At 36.3% G+C, this 19,359-nt stretch overlaps 1 protein-coding gene across 1 annotated transcript in view; it reads right to left on the bottom strand.

Annotated features, from left to right (window-relative positions):
• SENP1 (SUMO specific peptidase 1) overlaps window positions 1-19,359 on the bottom strand; it is a 62,273-nt gene that overhangs the window by 33,564 nt on the left and 9,350 nt on the right. Inside the window, exons 5-6 of the mRNA XM_066257985.1 lie at window positions 15,174-15,333; window positions 10,746-10,917 (exon numbers count right to left, since the gene is read on the bottom strand). Coding sequence (XP_066114082.1) covers window positions 10,746-10,917; window positions 15,174-15,333 — 332 coding nt within the window. The remainder of the gene's footprint in view (window positions 1-10,745; window positions 10,918-15,173; window positions 15,334-19,359) is intronic.

The raw sequence follows: 19,359 nt of genomic DNA, 5'->3' as shown, positions 1-19,359 counted from the left end.
ACTAAAATTTTTCAGCATACCAAGAACATACATATTTTTTGCCAATCTGACAAAAATATTAGGTGTAATTCTGACTGATTTACAAAAAATATAATAGCAATTACCTATCTTTTTTTGCTCCAAAGTGACTTTTTAAAAAAATCAAGAGCCTATACTTGCATATAGAGATCTCTAGTACCAAGAATTAATCAATCAGATACAATCTTATTATACGATATGACCAATAAGATGCAATTCTATTACATTTATGGTTTAAGACAGGGCATTCATACAGGATGGCTATTGTCATGTTGGCTGTTGCTATTTTTTTAGTTGACAATCTAAAGGAAAAGAGGTCAGGGCCCCTGATAAACAGTAAGGTATTGCATGTTTTAAAAATTCTTGTGGCACACTGGTTAAAAATTGCTGTCCTAAAGCAATGGGCTGCATTCACTCATACGCTCAGTACTTTTTTCCTTTAAAACTTATATACGGTTTAATACAACCACCAATCTTTACAAAATAATTATGATACTTTGTGCCAGGGCTACCAGTATCTTGCACTGTGCCACTTCAATAGGCACTTAAGCATTTTATTCAGATAAAAATGTTTGCTAAAGGCAGAATGAACTGCAATGATCAATGCAAAGGTAAAGAGGCTAATTATTTTTCTTCTTGATCCATTTTTTGCTACATACTAACTTTCAATTACATTGTTAGTTAATGTTACTAATCTAACAAGATACAACCTGAAATGTAAGGCATGACAATTCCTAAAGAGAGCAAGCTATCCTTACCTTTGAATAGTTGAGTGATAAGACAAGGGAGAAATAGGTGAGATGATTTGGTGAAAAACATACTCAAGAGAAAAAAAACTTGTAACATTCTCTATGAAGAAAATAAACCCCATTATTTTATCACTTAGAGATTAACATTTATATTTAAACTTTAAAAAAAATTTTTTTTATTTATTCATTTTAGGGAGGAGAGGGAGAGACAGAGAGAGAGAAAGAGGGGGAGGAGCTGGAAGCATCAACTCCCATATGTGCCTTGACCAGGCAAGCCCAGGGTTTCGAACCGGCAACCTCAGCATTTCCAGGTCGACTCTTTATCCACTGCACCACCACAGGTCAGGTAGAGATTAATATTGTATTCACAATGATGGCAGTCCTCTTTTCTAGTATTTGCGATGATCGGTGACAGCACAAAAATTATAATGGTTAGAAAAGACAATCACCAGGTATAAATTAATATCAATGACTAAATCTGTAGTTTTTGGCTATTCTCAATGGTGGAATTCAAATAATTTAGCAACCAGTTCTCTTCCCTAATGACCGTTTTAAGTATAAAAAACCAATATAATGAAAGGTAGTTTATTATTTCATGCATTTAATACTTGAATAAAAGAGATATACAAAATTAGATGTTATAAGAGGTTTAAAATGTTAATGAAAAAATATCAAATAATACCTGACAAAAACCAATAAAACTGTTATTTAAGATATTTCCAAAGACAGCTTGTCACTCCCTAGTTGTTTGGCACTTTTTCTTTTTCTCTTTATGTTATATGTTTGTTTACTGAAGTAACAAATGTGAGAGAATTAAAATGTAGTATTTCATCAAAGGTATGAGTTTTATGAAATAAATAAATATTACAAGCATAGTTCCATCAAGTATTTTTCAGCTATAGATGGAATGAACATTACTATAGGTACTTAGAATACACTGTTGTGCAGATGAATGTTAAAAAAGAGTGAGGAATGTAAATTTGTGATTTTCACATTGGACGGCCGCCCAGGTGTCCACCTTAGAGAGAACCCTGATTACAAGTGCCATTTTAACAGCTGGTTCACTGAACGCAACAAAAAATTAGGTATTAATTCTGCCAAACCGATGGGAACCAGGCTGAATCCCCCCACTGGCTGTTCTACTGGAGAGGATATGAGTATTTGAGAAACTAATTTAAAATCCATAATTAAACTTGCTCTGTGATGATTCTTTAAGTAGATAGTCTGTAGATTGTAAGAGACATTAACTCTTAATTAACCAGTCATTTTAGTTTACTTCCACTTTTCCACCAAACTCGATTTTTAAAAGCTTTGACTGCATTATCACACCTTAGGGAGGACAAGAAGAGCAGATAAACCATTTTAACAGGTTACTCTGCATACAAAGGGGATTTAAAGAAATAGTATCATATAAAGACCTCAAGAGAATACTGAGAACAGTGAGACAGAAAGGACCTTTGTGGTAAAGATTTCAACTGTAAAAAGTTAAAAACACTTCCTGCCTCCCTCACATCAAATAGCAAAATCTTACCTTTGAATAAATTTACACTTATAGATAAAATAGGAAAAACCAACGTGTCATTAAGTGATTAAGATAATGCAAATTATGAGAAATCTAGATATTCAATGTAAAGAATTGATTTTTAAAAATCAATTTAACACACACAAAAGTTCCCCCCAAATCATTTTCCCCAATAAATACATCTTCAAAGAAAAGCATCTCTGAGCCCAAACAACCTTACAGTCATTAGATAACATAAAATAAACAGAAATAAAAGGTTCCATATTCCAAATACTTATCTCAGTATTCAAAGTGCCTCATGCTTTCAGTTTAAACTAATTTACGACTTAAAAAAATACAGGAAAAAGTTAAGAACTTTTCATTGTTCTACATGTTAATTTGGAGATCACAAGAATTTTTTTTTAATGATGCAAGGTAATTCTTTTCTTTCTTTGGCTTCATTAAAACAAAAAGCATTGGGCATCGACCTGGAAATGCTGAGGTCGCCGGTTCGAAACCCTGGGCTTGCCTGGTCAAGGCACATATGGGAGTTGATGCTTCCAGCTCCTCCTCCCTGTCTCTCTCTCCTCTCTGTCTCTCTATATCTCTCTCTCTCCTCTCTAAAATGAATAAATAAAAAAAAATAAAAAACAAAAACAAAAACAAAAAGTATTGGGTATAATATTTCATTTAAAACTATTTCAGACAAAGATATCTAGGCAACTCTCAAAAGAATATATATAATATTTGGCTTCACCAAAAGAAACTGTGAGGAGGTAAGTCACTTAAAACTGAAAACACAATCCTTTTTTGGACCATCAGATATTATAAAGTAAAAGAAAACATCTTTCTCTGTATATTATTTATTAAACTGTTTTCTATTAAGAAAATTTAAAAATTAAATGGAAAGGAAGCAATAATTGGACAATACGTTAAAGTAAAGAAAGTTGGGCTCTGGCTGGTGGCTCAGCGGACAGAGAGTCGGCCCAAAGTATGGATGTCCCGGGTTTGATTCCTGGTCAGGGCACACAGGAGAAGTGACCATCTGCTTCTCCCACCCTCCCTCTCCCCCTTCTCTCTATCTTTCCCTCCAGCAGCCAGTGGTTTAACTGGTTCAAGCGTGGCCCTAAGCACTGAGGACAGCTCCAATGGAGTGCATTAGCCTCAGGTGCTAAAAATAGCTTGGTACTCAAGCACCTGCCCCTGATGGGGTTGCTGGGTAGATCCCAGTTGGAGCACATGCAGTAGCCTGCCTCACTATCTCTCCATCTCTCACCTAAAAAAAGAAAGAAAGAAAGAAAGTCAGCTGTTATGTTTTAAACCTAAAAAAGAACTAAAGAAAATTTAAAAGAGTGTAAGGGTAAAATGCTGAATTCTACTTAGAAAAAAATGTGGCAGGTTCTTGCAGTTAGATGCTACTATAACTGGCTCCATCATAAAAACGAATTGTAAAATTATAAAAGTTTAACTTTAAGAACACAAAATAAATGTTAGCAAGCCAGTGAATCCTTTTGTTATAAATTACCCAAATAACTTCATAAATTCCAAGTTTGAGTTTGTTTAAAGTAATAGTTTTTAAACTATATAAATTCCAAAAATGAAAGGTGCATAATTCAGTAACTTTCTATTTTTAAGTCCAACATTCTTGGTTTATAAAACTATTATAGAGTTTTTATTTTGTTTTGTTTTTTAGAGAGAGACAGGGAGAGGGGAAGGGGAAGGAAAGCAATCATTTGTTCCACTTTATTATGCATTCACTGATTGCTTCCCATTTGTGCCCTGACCGGGGATCAAACCTCAACCTTGTCATTTTGGGACGATGCTCTAACCCAGGAGTTGGGGACCTTTTTGACTGAGACAGCCATGAACGCCACATATTTTAAAATGTAATTCTGTGAGAGCCATACAATATGTTTAACACTAAATACAAGTAAATGTGTGCATTTTATGTAAGACTTTTAAAGTACAGTAAGTCTCTGAATTCTTTTCAATAACGTTGTTATGCTGTTGCTAACCAATGGTGAATAAAGTACTTCTTACCATTAATGCGATTTCTGGTGCTGCATGGGTTTGCTGATGGCTTTGTAGTCTGGTTGATACGTGGTGAGGTTAACCTTCATGCAGGTGTTGAGACTTCCATCCATTAAATGTGATTGTAGGTTGGACTTAACGTTCTTTAGATGTGAGAAAGACTGCTCACATGCATACATAGAGCCAAACATTGTCAGTACAGCAATACTCACATGCTGCAGTATGTGGTATGTGACGGGAAGCGCGTTCCAAGTTTGACAATCAGCTGGTCCGTGGGTTGAAGTTTTTTCATTTCTCCCCACTTGTGTTTGCTCACCAACTCTGCTTGCTGTCATGCAAGTCTTTCCAAATCTGCATTCAGTGACTTCAACTTATTCACCTACATGTCTGAGGCCTTCAGGTCAGCAGCTTGTAGCTCAAAATCTCTGACGGAGACACCCGGGATGTAACTCAGGTTGGCACTGTCCACTGCACACTCATATGGATGGCTGATGAACTTAAAAAGACCAGTGCGCTCACAAAATTCTCCAAAGCGCACTTTGAATGACTACAGGAGATTAGATGTGAAGCCCGCTAGCTGCTGGAGATCAAGATGTTGAGCAGGGTCACTTGCTGTGCATACATCTTTAAACTCTCCCAGTTTTTCAAAGTGTAGTAAACGACCTGTTTCAATGTCGGCGATGAAGAGTTCCAGCTTGTTTGCAAATGCAAACACTGCTTGTTGAAGGGATATCACTGTATTTCCAACGCCTTGCATTTTCACAATGAGCTGGTTCAGATGTTCAGTCATGTCCATGAGATAGTAGAACTTCAGGAGCCACTCAGTGTTAGCTAACTCAGGATGCTCGATGTTTTTCATTTCAAGAAAAGTCCGGATTTCGCTCAGACAAACTGCAAAACGGCTGAGCACCTTCTCTCTTGACAACCAATGCACATTGCTATGCAGAAGCAGACCAGGATAATTATTCCCAACTTCATCCAGCAATGTTTTAAACTGGCGATCATTTAAAGCTCGGGCAACAGTAAAGTTGACCACCCGAATGACCAGCGACATCATCTCACCAAGCTGCTCGCCACACAAAGCGCTTCCTGATGTAGGATGCAGAGAAAACCTAGGATGGGTCTCTTTTCATGTTCACGAAGAAGCGCTACGAATCCTCTGTTTTTCCCCACCATGCATGGAGCACCATCAGTACACACCAAAATAAGTTTATCCATCGGTAGATTGTTTTCTTTAGTGAACTCAGTGAAAGACTTGAATCAATCCTCCCCTCTTGTTGTCTCTTTCATAGGCAACACAGCAAGACTTTCCTCACGTAGTGTGTCACCGACAGCATACCTTGTAATCAGGCTGAACTGGAATAAATGGCTTACGTCTGTTGACTCATTCAAAACGAGAGAAAAGAATGGTGCTGCATTTATGTCCTTCACTTGTGTTGCCTCAGTTTGATTTGCCATCATGATGGTACAATCGTGAACAGTTCTTGCCGACAGAGGCATGTCTTTTATTCATTTGATTATCTTGTCTTTATCCGAAAAGTCGTCAAAAAGTTCATTGGCAACATCAAGCATGAATGTTTTGGCATACTCCCCATCTGTGAATGGCTTTCCGTTTCTCACAATTGCTAAAGCACCAGCAAAGCTAGCCGAATTCCAGTCACCATGTTGGGTCCAAACACAGAGTTGCTGCTGACTAGCTTGCACTCTGCACAGTAACTCTTCACATGCTTTCTTCCTGCTGTCCCTCGCTGGATATTTCAATGGAAATGTAATATGACATATGTCAAAGTGCCACTTTATATTTGACCATTTCATTGATGCAATTTTTTCACTGTATATTAGACACACTGCAGAACCTGCTCTCTCCACAAAGGCAAATTCCTCTGTCCATTCCTGCTGAAAAGTACGATAATCCTCATCTTTTTTTATTTTAGCCATCTTCTTTGTCAAAAGGGTTTCTGCAATTAGCTAGCTGACTACTTGATTAAAAGTTTACTTCCTGAAAGTATGGTGGTTCCTTAAAAAACTGAAAATAGAACTATCTTATGACCCAGCAATCCCTCTACTGGGTATATACCCCAAAAACTCAGAAACATTGATACATAAAGACACATGCAGCCCCATGTTTATTGCAGCATTGTTCACAGTGGCCAGGACATGGAAACAACCAAAAAGCCCGTCAATAGATGACTGGATAAAGAAGATGTGGCACATTATACACTATGGAATACTACTCAGCCATAAGAAATGATGACATCAGAACATTTACAGCAAAATGGTGGGATCTTGATAACATGATACAAAGCGAAATAAGTAAATCAGAAAAAAACAGGAACTGCATTATTCCATACATAGGTGGGGCATAAAAGTGAAACTAAGAGACATTGATAAGAGTGTGGTGGTTACGGGGGGGAGAGGGGAATGGGAGAGGGAAAGGGAGTGGGGAGGGGCACAAAGAAAACAAGATAGAAGGTGACAGAGGACAATCTGACTTTGGGTGGTGGGAATGCAACATAATTGAACGACAAGATAACCTGGACTTGTTATCTTTGAATATATGTATCCTGATTTATTGATGTCACCCCATTAAAAAAATAAAATTATAAAAAAAAAAAAAAAAGTTTACTTCCTGACCTCACAACGACCCATGTATTTATGCATTATCCAATAAAAATTTGGTGTTGTCCGGAGGACAACTGTGATTATCTCCAGCCACCCGCAACCATGAACATGAGTGGTAGGAAATGAATGGATTGTAATACATGAGAATGTTTTATATTTTTAACATTATTATTTTATTAAAGATTTGTCTATGAGCCAGATGCAGCCATCAAAAAAGCGACATCTGGCTTGCGAGCCATAGGTTCCCGACCCCTGCTCTAACCAACTAAGCTAACTGGCTAGGGCCATAAAGTATTAAAAAAAATAAAATAAATTAAAAAAATATATATATACATACATACATACACATACACGCGCACATAGTCATCTTTAAAGAAAGTCTACCACCTTAAAATGTATGCACCTGTATATTCCTTTCAGCATTATTCACAGTGACTAAGACATGGAAACAACCAAAGTGACCTTTGATAGAGGATTAGATAAAAAAGATTCGGTACTTATATACTATAGAATACTACTCAAACATAAGAAAAACTGAAATTCTTCCATTTTCGACAACATGAATGGACCTTGAGAATATTATGCTAAGAGAAATAAGTCAGAAAAAGCAAAGAGCTATATTTTTCACCATATCTGAGATATAAAACTGAAACTCACAGATACAGACAACAGTATGGTAGTTAATAGAGGGAAGGGGGTGGTGTAAATGGAGCCACATAAATAGTGATGGAAGATGGTTTGACTTTGGGTGGTGGTCACACAATGCAATATACAGATCGTGTATCAAATGTACACTTGAGACCTATGTGATTCTATTAACCAATGTCACCCCAATAAATTTAATTTTTTTAAAATGTTGCTGAAGCCTGACCTGGTGGTGGCGCAGTAGATAGAATGTCAGACTGGAATGCAGATGACCCAGGTTCAAAACCCTGAGGTCACCAGCTTGAGCGTGGGCTCATCTGACTTGAGCACAGGGATTCTAGATATGACCCCATGATCACTGGCTTGAGCCCAAAGGTTGCTGGCTTGAAGTCCAAGGTTGCTGGCTTGAGCCCAAGTTTGCTGGCTTGAGCAAGGGGTCAGTTGCTCTGCTGTAGCCCCCCCCTCCTGTCAAGGCACATACGAAAAAGCAATCAATGAACAACTAAGGAACTGCAACAAAGAATTGATGCTTCTCATCTCTCTCCCTTCCTGTCTATTACTCTGACTCTCTCTCTGTCTCTGTCAAAAAAAACCCCAAAAACAATGTTGCTGAATATGATACAGAAAAGCATGTCTGGAAGCAACACATAATTGAAAAGAAACTGCTTGTGTACTTACCATTTAACATTTTTATTGTCTCTTAGATTTTCTATTTCCTAAACAGAAATTCATCCTTTTTAACCACACTAAAAGAATCTTCTGAGATAATGGAAATGTTTTCTATCTGCACTGTCCACGTGGCTAATGAATACCTGAAAATGTAGCTAATGTAACTGAGAAACTAAATTTTTATTTTATTTAATTTGAATTAGTTTAAATAGCAGATATGGCTAGTGGTCACCCTAGTGGGTAATACAGGTTTTAATGGTGCCGCGAGTCAGCATCAGCCACATGGTAGCATAGCCACCACTTACACATTTCCTAATTCTTTTTCATGCATCCTCAAACCCCTATTGTGTAAACTGAAGTGCAGTGGTGAAATCATGTTAATCTTGTAGACGGCTTCATATTCCTGAAGGTGATGAACAAATCCAGTAGTAAGATTAGTACATAATTTTTCCTTCTTTAGGATAAGCAACTGCATCTCTTTTGCAGATTCTAATGTCCATGGAAAAGAATTTTTCCTCTGGTATGTGAGCTCTGATCAATAAATTATTTAGTACTGGGGGAAAAAAGTACTATATTTTAATCTGAATTATCCATAATATCCAAGACTAAATATCTCAATAATCTGTTGAAAGTTTGGCCCAACATTTTGTCTTATTCATATTATATGAGTTATTCCAGGTTTCTGTACTGTTTTTCATAGCAGAATATAAACCTAAAAATGAGGCAAAATTTCCTTTATCATTTGTTTCATAGGACAGGTTCAATCCCTGGCATCTTCTTGACATAGGAGAAGGAAGAGGAACCCTAGCTTCATGTCTTCCATTATCTCAGCCCATGGCCCAGCCAGCCCAAGTCCTTAGGTGAGAAGTGGAGGCAAAAGGAGAAGGGGCTGAGTGGTCCAAAGGACTGGTTGGCTCATGAGTGACTGGTGAGCTTGCAATGAACACTGATAGTCTAAAGCAGCGGTTCTCAACCTGTGGGTCGCGACCCCAGCGGGGGTCGAACGACCAAAACATAGGGGTCTGATGTATTTCCCGATGGCTTTAGGCGACCCCTATGTTTTGGTCGTTCGACCCCCGCTGGGGTCGCGGCCCACAGGTTGAGAACCGCTGGTCTAAAGGATCCCGCTGATCCCAGGGGCAGTCACAAGTCACACAGGGCAGGGAGTGTTGGAAGGCCTGTATCCAGTTGCTGTGATGTTACTGTCTCTTTCTTCACGGCCTCTTTTACTCCATAGGCTGACAAGGTGCCAGCAGAAGCATAATTCCCACATCCCCAGTAATTAAAAAAAAAATCATGTATGAAATAATTAATATATACATGGTACTAAATTACAGTTCAAAAGGTACAGTGAAAAACAAGTCCCTTTCATAACTATTGCTCAGCTCTTATCACTAGCTCTTAACAGTTTGTCTATCCCTTTTCCTACTAAATATGATTTACTAGTTCTGCCACCCTCTGCTTGAATATTTTAGATTCCATACAAACTTCGAACAGCATTTTTACTAAGTCACAAACAATCAAGTTCTGCCACCTAAGAGATCTTCAATACCAAATTATATAATTATTCTTGACTCCACGATCTGTAAGCTCCAATGGACAGGAACCACATCACCAGGTTATATACCAGAAAGCACACAGGAATAGACTCCTGCAAAGGACCTGGGTTGTAGGCTGACCAATTATTAGTAGTATGTCCTCTGAGCTTTACCTTTCAAATCTGTAAAGTGTAGATATTACTTCATTTTCTACTCTACCACAGAGTTAAAAGGATTCAAAACAGTAATACATGTAGAAAGCATCCTGGGAATTCTAATGCTATATAAATGTAAGGTCATTGTTATTCATTGTATCTCCACAGCAAACAGTCCAAAGTGGACTAGATGCATAATAAGCATTTAACTGAACAGGTATAACCACATTTCCTATTATGTAAATTACATGTTGTATTATATTTACAGAATTTATTTTTTCCTTTAGGTTTCCTGAATGAGTACAACAACCTAAGTGTCAAGAGAACGTTTTTCTTTTGGGGAAAATCTATGATCTCAAAGATCTTATTCATAATGAAAGAATGTCAAGTATTTAGCTGGCTTCTTGGTTTTTCTTCTATATCGAGGAAACACACTGTCCTAGTAAGAAGTAAGGGGGGGTATTTTATCAAATCCAGCAAGGTTAACAATTTTGCCACATGAAACAAGAGTTTATAAAAGGTTCAAAAAAGAGAGGAGAGATATAGTTTGATGTATGAAAAGCTATTCAGGCAATAATAAAGATTAAGTCTACTGTCCCAAAGGAATAGAAAATGATAAGAAAAATAATAAAATCCTATGCTAAAATATACCTTTAATTTCTTTAGAACAGTTGATAGCACTCAAAAAGAGTAAGAAAGAAAAAACACAGAAAATATCAAGTAAATAGAATGGTTAATAAACATCTAAGTTGGAGGGCATGAACGGCTGAATGCAGGGAAGGTTCTAACCGCAGCTTTCATTGCAGGTTCTCCTTACCTCTTCTGCTGTACTAACATGTCGCCTCTGAATTTTCTTGGGGCTCAAAAGGTTTCGACGACATAAACCACTCCAAGATGGACTTGGAACAGATTTAATAGGAAAAGATTTTTCATATGCAGACACATGGCAGTGATGATTTGACTTTCCCGTAAAAGCGTTTGATAATCCACTAAAAAAAAAGTTTGTAAGAAAAGATAAGAACAGCACAGTAAGAAGAATCTAAACCAGTGATTACTTTCACTTTCAAGAAATAACAAAACCAAAAAAATTCACAGGTGGAATAACAGATGCACCACTTAAAGGTAATATGTAAGAAATGATACATGGGTTGCTGCATCAGGTTCTGCCACTTAAGAGGTCTTAGACTGCCAAACTATGTATAATTACCAAACACCTAAAATTGTAGTCTTAGCTTCATAATCTATGAGTTCTTTTAGTCAGGAACCATAGATCTGTGTGGTATGACAGAAAGCATATCACATTAGTCTTTAGCAAACCTGAGTTCTAGGTATGCTCGCATATACAATATACTTCCTTTTCACTTCCCAGATCCCCCTGTCCCAAGTCCTTTGGAAAAATTATTTTAAAATTAAATATGCAGAGACAAACCAAACTGAAGTCTCTCAATTAAGCTTTTAAACTGAATTTTAAAATTTCCTAAGATACCAATAGAGGGCTCCATCCTTCATGAAAGCAGCCAGAAGGCTTTTTCCTAGGCTGTGCCACTGGGCACTCTCCTGGCCTCACTGTTTATTTCCTCTGAAGGGGAGAATTTTATTTTTGTTTCTTTGTATTATTTGCACCCCAAATGGGAAAAATTGGCAGGGAAAATATTTTTGTAAACTCAAACCCAGTCTTATCTTTAAAGACAGGTAAATAATTTCAAGTTTATTTTCTATGTGTTCTTTCTCATCTATCATTACCAGGTAAGTTTGAGGTCCTTGCTATCAATATAGCAAATTTTTTATCTTTTTTTTTTTTTGGCTGAGGTTGCAAAATGGAGATACATCGCTGATTAAACTGAATTCAATAAAATCAACTCTTTAAATCAGTACATGTGATCTGGGTCCAGATGAATCAGACTAGGTCTGAAGAAAAAAAACATAGATATTCTAACTTTTCAAATTCTAATGGTTTCCATTGTGTTAGAGTGGAGAAAGAAGCAAGAACTCAGAATTTCAGGAAAGGGTTTATTTTCTTAGGGTGGGTGGATGCAGCAAGGAAAAGATGGCAAGGGCAATAGAATTTGGTTAAGATATAATAATTCCCCTAGATGTCTTTTGTATTTATGCTTCCCTGGAGAGTATATTGTATTTGTGTTTTTAATGAAAACAATTCTTTTTTCTAAAGAAACAGTATGAGGGCATCCTGTAATGCCAGAAAGCAAGGGAGCTACCAACCATTAACAAGGTTGGGTCAGACACAGAAGTAAGCTTGAGCTTCCACTAGCTAAAGTTGTGAGAATGTGAGCGTTAAAAAAAATGATTGTAGTGGACTGAAACACAATAAGCTCATAATGACACTAAAAAACAAATTAACTTCAAGTGCATGAAGTACCTATTGTAAAAAACTTATTTTGAAAATTGGTAATAAAAAAAGAAAGATTTAGTCATATATCCTGCCTTCCCAGTAAAATATGTATTTCAGGATAACCAAATAGCTCCAGGTCAGGAGGAAAAAGAGCTCTCCTTTATAGCAGAGTGCCAATTAATAAATGTAGTAAAAAATGATAAAATTAGAAAAGTATTAATTCATTAACTCCACTACAATTACATATTATAAGCTCAGAGGGGGCCCAAAGGTACAAACTTCCTGTTATTAATAAATGTCATAGGGATGTAATGCACAGCATGGTAAATATAGTTAATACTGTAGTGCATATTTGAAAGCTGCTAAAATTAAAACTTAAAAGTTCTCAGCACACACAAAAAATTTTTGTAATGATTTATGGTGATAGATGTTAACTAGATATATTGTGGTGATCGTTTCACAATATATACAAATATCAAATCATTATGCTGTACATCTGAAACTAATATGTCATATGTCAATTATACCTCAATTTAAAAAGAATTATTACCAGATAAGGGTTAGCAATTGAGATGAATAACTATTAGGGTAATGTGAAACTGTTCATTCATATAATGCCCAAGTAACATCATTTAGATCAGCATTTTTCAACCGAAAGATCATTTCAATCCAATGATTATAGACTCTGTAATCTTCATACATCAGGGTGGTTAACGCTTTCGCAGACCAACATGAAATTTCTGGTAGGCTGGCACCAGTCCAGAGACTAGCAGTTGAAAATCACTGATTTAGATTACATTGTAGTCACAAGGGGAATAGAAATCTAACTGTACATCTAAGGACCAGACTGCTACCTCCCTAATCCAGAGGTTCATCCAGAATCACTAATGATAGGAGAACCAGATATTGTAGATTTCCTAATGTGATAATCAAGACAGCATCAGCATTCTATTCAACAAGTCAAAAGTCTAGTTTACAAAAAATATAGAGGATAGAGGACAAAATAATGATACTATAAGGAAGAACTCTATCAAATCCAAAAAATGAACTACCATGCAGAAAAAAGTCATGTTGTTAGAAAAAGGGACACCAGATGCAATCCTAGATTGGATACTGGTTTGAACAAATTAGCTATAAAGGATACTTTTGGGTCAACTAGAAAAATTTAATATATAATTTAAATATAATTTAGTTAGAGTACCAAATAAAAATTACTAAATAAAAAAAGGAGATAATTGAAAAAGCAGATTACAAAAGAGTATGCACAGTATGAACTCATTTTTGGGGAAAAAAAAGTGTGTAAATGCAGAGAAAAATATCTGGAAGGATACATACTAAGATATCACCAAGGTGATATCTGACTGGTGGGAATGCAAAGTTTCTGCTTTTTATTTTTGCTTATCTTTATTTTCCAATTTTGTACAAAGCACATGTACTGTTTTTGTAATTTTACATTAAAAAAATAACAGTATGGAATTGTTGAGTATAAAAAGCAACCTGACAAGCGATGCATATAGGATATCTTTAATGAAAACAAAATACTATTACACATTTCATAGTATACGTGGCATATATACTATGCTATCTCTGAATAAGAGAGAGTGAAAGAACGACAAGCACAGGAAAAACGGTTTAGAAGGAAACACACCAAGGGAAGGAGAAAAAACTGTGGACGGTGGTCACAGGATCTTTGGCTTTCTCAGCAATGTTTTAATTTTTACAATGTGAATGTGTTAATAAATTCTGGTATAATTTTTGAAAATACTAAGAAGTGGGAAGATGATCCCTGGGAATACTGACACGTTTCCTAAGTCCATGTGCTGATAATCATAAAATAAAATTTTATTGGTTTCAATCAACACCAGAAAGCTTAGCCTTGACTAAGCCAAAGTTAAATGACATCACATTCCTAAAACCGATCACCACAGTAAAATTTAAGAAGTCATAAATACTATTCCTAAGAGGAAGTATTTTACTTATAATAAAGCATTTGATGGAAAAGTTTCTAAGCCAGATTTCATCTGCCTTTAATAATCAATAGAGCTTGGTGAGGGAATAGGCAGGGCTTACAAAATTGGGCTAAATAGGACAATTCTTTGTGACTCTATTTTCTAACAGAAGTAGCTTAGGTCTAGCTGACTAAGGCCATGGGGTGCACAGCTGTCTTGGTTTAAGTCAGGTCTCTGTTATGTGAGAGCCCACAAAATGTGCTAATTTCTTTGCTACTGAAGTTGTAGAAATTGATTTTCACTTTGAGATTTATAATAGTTCTATAGATCCTGAAGCATCCCAATATACTCATATCCACCAAGGCTGCCCTTAAAACTCTCTCCTCTAATGATAAGATTTGGCTGTCACCAGAATTTTTTTGTAATTAATCAATTAATTAATTATTTCTACAAGGACAGAGAGAGAGTCAGAGAGAGGGACAGACAGGGACAGACAGGAACAGAGAGAGATGAGAAGCATCAACCATCAGCTTTTCATTGCAACACCTTAGTTGTTCATTGATTGCCTCCTCACATGTGCCCCGACCCTAGGTCCAAGCTGGTGAGCTTTTTGCTCAAACCAGATGAGCCCGCGCCCAAGCTGGTGACCTCGGAGTCTCGAACCTGGGTCCTCCGCATCCCAGACCGACGCTCCATCCACTGCGCCACCGCCTGGTCAGGCTGTCACCAGAATTTAACACCAAGTAAATTAAAAGTTGAAATTTTCAAATGGACTTGTCCATGTCTCTATGGTTTAAAGTTTTAAAATGGTGTTACTCTTTGAAAACACCAATGTGACAACTATCTTTACTTTTTTTTTTTTTCCTCCTCCCGTGACAACTATCTTATAGCCATTTTCTCTTAATTCTCCGGAAGGGCTTATGAACTAAGCAACCAAAATACCTACCTTGAGGTCTTTCGGGTTTCGAGGTAAAGACTTCGGCTGTTCCTTGATTTTTGTGAAGCTGAATCTGATACTGCAGTGGAATTGCTCCACTGGCCATTTGCACTCTGGCCAAAGGTTCTTAAGTCTCCTGAGCCAAGAAAACTATCGGAGGAAGGGTTATCTAAAGGAATAAAAGTTTGAATAAATTAAACAAATACCTACAGTGGTTCACCATATGACTGCAACCATGTCCAACATTGTATTCCAAAGTAATGTGGCATATTACCATGTCTCTCATGGAAGATCCCAGTCTCAACTGCCAGTAAAGTGTGCAGTAAGGGAACTTCTACAAACTATAATTGATTCAGCCATACTAACCTGAAAATTGTTGAAGGAGCTGAATCCTGCCACAGCCATGTGCCTTATCTGCATCAATGTGACTCCGTGGTGTCCACCAAAAGTCAACATTTTACCCCAACTATATCTTGCAAGCACTCCCAGGCCTGGGCCTGAAAGAAGGTAGGCCAGACCAGTAAGAAAGCAGGTGGAGGGCCAAGAAGAATTGTAATTCAAATGAACAACAGTTATTGCTTAAAAAGCAGCTGGTGTCTCCTGTTTTTAATTACCATGTTCAAAACTCAGAGACTCTCTCTACAAGCAGAGATAACCTAATTGCTGCTTATTCTGGCCAGCTTATGCATCTGGTTCTGATATGGTATCCTTTGGTCACTTAATCAGTTATTGCTTATCAGTTAATCAGTTATGGTATCCTTTAATCAGTTATGGTATCCTTCGGGCTGTAATCAACAGACATATCAATACTTGACTGCTTGAGGCTATAATCAGACTAAGTGAGAATTATTTATTATCCAAATTTTCTCACTTGTGGCTTACAAGCATGGTGATAAAAATTTCCAAGTTTCAGCTAAGAGTAGAATAATTTCTGTACCTTTCTCTCCTAATCAACAGGACTGGACAATTTAAAACAACAGCTGCAAAATACTATAACTTCAGATGTTAGGCTATGGAACTCTGAGGATCACCACATGGAAAAACGAGAATAATTCTCTACATCCTAAATTTTGGTCTGTCAACATCACTTTGAAGATCCTCTTTCAAAGCATATTATTATAGAACTCTGCACATTATATGTTATTTAAAATGGTTAATGTAGCTTTTGATACTCCTTCCAAAAAGTAAGGCAGCCAAAAAAAATATGTTTTGTATTGTGGTGTTATTACTGTTGTTGTCTCAGTTGATCAGAATTATCAGGATTCAGGGTAAATAAAATATTTTAAAAAGCAACAGTAGGGGTGGTATTAGTACCAGCTGATTCACCAGTGAATGAACCTAATCTAATATTTAAATTTACTTTCAAAATGAATTATAAACTTTTCCCTATGTAATCATTACCTATGTTTAGCATCTACTACCATTACTTTAAGGAGAGCAACATGAGGATAATGAAAATGAGTCTCTTTAAAGGACCAGAAAATTATCTTTAAAATAAGTGCAAATAACAATAGAAGTTTTTTGTCTCTTACAATTTTGCTAAAATTTGATTAGGGAATGATCTAACTAGAAATATCCACCAAAAAATGAAAACTACCCTGACATGTGTGAAATTTAAGACTAAGGATAAACTGGAGTAGCTTTCTCAATGGCATGTGACAGAGACTTCAGCTTTAAAATGCAAGGGAAAGGCACAGGATCAAGCATAACCAGAATAAGGTGGTTGCATCCCTACTCAATGAAATCACTAAACAGTCCTCTATTGCTGATCAAAGCTAGAGAGGCACCAACAGGAAACTGCAGACGCTCATTTTCTGGTGATGATTTAGCCAATATCCTGTCATCATTAAGAAATGAGACTGCCTATGCCACAAATAAGATTACTTATCACGTACATATAAATACACGTAAAACTATAAAGAAATACCCCCAAAATTTTATTTTGTGTTCCAATAATAAAATGATGGGTACTTTTCTACTTTTCTCTATTAATTTTCAGCAAGAACAGGTAATACTTATAGAGACATAATAAAATAAACTTTGTATCTTAAAAAACGTGTATGAGCCAATCACTTTCTATGAAGGAAACTAATAGTAACTCCTGTTAACATTAGGATTTATTTAGTTATTATAAATAGCAGGATGCTTTAAATCATCTTACCTATTAAATGTCAGTTTGGCAACCTAATTTAACATCTTTCCCAAAAAGAAGACATTAATGAAGATTTTAAGCATGAGCGAAATCATTTCCTTTTACTCTACTTTTCTTTGTTTAGGATTTAAAATGTTTTAATTTTCTTTTCAAATTGTACTCTTAATAAAATCAAGAGGTCTTGACGTCTGACCAGCACTAAGTTATTAAAGTCAAATGTTGCATTTTCTCTGCTTTCTAAAAAACTTTTAAATCAATGTTTTTAAAAGTCTAATCTTCAGTGGATTAAGAAGCAAAATTTTTAAAAGCTTGATATGCCTCTCTGTCTCATGGCATTGAGAAGGCAAGGGACAGATCCAGGAAAGCAGTAAACAGGAAGCTTCCAGATTCTAAAGTTCGAGCTTTCTTGTGTTTATCTTCATTTTGTTTTGTTTTTATTTCATAGCAAGATGAGAGAGGAGACAAACATCAAAAAAATCTAAATGAGAAAACTAAGGCACGTAAACTTGAAACCACCCATGTCTAGACCAATCAAGAGGTAAGTCTCAAGGGGATGACCACAGAAATCAATGTGGGGATTATCAGGAAAGAATACATCCAAGAGATAGCAGAGACAAAATTCTGCAAGACATGCAATGAGTTAGAATGGGTAAGGCAAAGAAACAAAGTCTTAAAAAGTACACAGTAAAAAGCAGATCTGAATCAGATTTAATTGTAAGAAAGAGGTATACAGACCCTTGGCATTCAAGATTTAAATTCTGATTGTTAGGGAGTGACATTAAAGGCTGTGACATGCCATGTTTGTTTTGTTAGGGACTAGATGAAATCTGGTGGACTCAAATTGCCTCTGGCTGTGATTTAGATAGAGACTAGATCTAATAGCTCAGCATCTGTATTTCAATGTGACTTTACTACTCATTATTGTTATTCGCTATTCACCACCATGTATACCATAACTATTATAATTTTTTTCTTTTTCCAAAAAGATGGCCTTTAAGTAAGAGATAAAATGTCAGAGTAATTAAGATTTTAATACAGGGATCAAATTGTGGTATAAGGACAAATATAGGAAAAAAATATAACTCTCAAGAATCATGTAACTGAAAAGCCAGGAATTTGGTCAAGTATCAACATAGTCAAGAACATTACAATTTGAGATGACCTCAGATATATTCTTAGTGAGTTTCTGGAGTCTACTGGAATTTAAAAGAAAAAATGCTATATGTATAGAGAAGTCATGAGACTTTTATAATAGCTAAAAGTGGGAGGGGTGAAAGGGACCTAAACCAGAGGGAAAACAGTAAAGCAAATGAAGGCACTGCCTATCATTCTAAATCATAGGCCCTTGGGTTCAGTTGTTTCTTTTTTTTTTTTTTTTAAATATTTTATTTATTGATTTTTTTTAGAGAGAGAGGAGTGAGAGAGAGAGACAGAGAGAGAGAGAGAAGGGGGAGGAGCAGGAAGCATCAACTCCCATATGTGCCTTGACCAGGCAAGCCCAAGGTTTCGAACCGGCGACCTCAGTGTTCCAGGTCGACGCTTTATCTCACTGCGCCACCACAGGTCAGGCCGGGTTCAGTTGTTTCTAAGTTAAAAATTTTGAAATTTTAGGATAACCTGGAATATACTATGTAACATTTCCAAGTATAATCTGAAGCAGTACTCTGGATCCAAACATATTGATTTTTTGCATAATATGTATAAATACTCATATTTACAAAGATAAAAGACAAAATATAGTTTCATGGTTCACGTATTTTTGCCAAGGAATAAATTCAAGTCAAGTTTCGAGGCCAAATAAATTATGAAAAAAATTTGGGTATTCAGAGCCTTTTGAATTTAAAATTGCACATAAAAATTGTGAATGTGCATATCAATTCCATGAATTATTAGAAATCAACATAAAAAGGTAAATATGAAGAATCATATGTAAACAGAAAGTAAAAATAAAAATATTGAGCTAGCCTGACCTGTGGTGGCGCAGTGGATAAAGCATTAACCTGGAAACGCTGAGGTTGCCGGTTCAAAACCCTGGGCTTGCCT

This window comes from Saccopteryx bilineata, chromosome 2 (genome assembly GCF_036850765.1).
Source record: "Saccopteryx bilineata isolate mSacBil1 chromosome 2, mSacBil1_pri_phased_curated, whole genome shotgun sequence".
NCBI classification, from domain to species: Eukaryota; Metazoa; Chordata; class Mammalia; order Chiroptera; family Emballonuridae; genus Saccopteryx; species Saccopteryx bilineata.
This window is presented reverse-complemented; position numbering and strand designations above follow the sequence as displayed.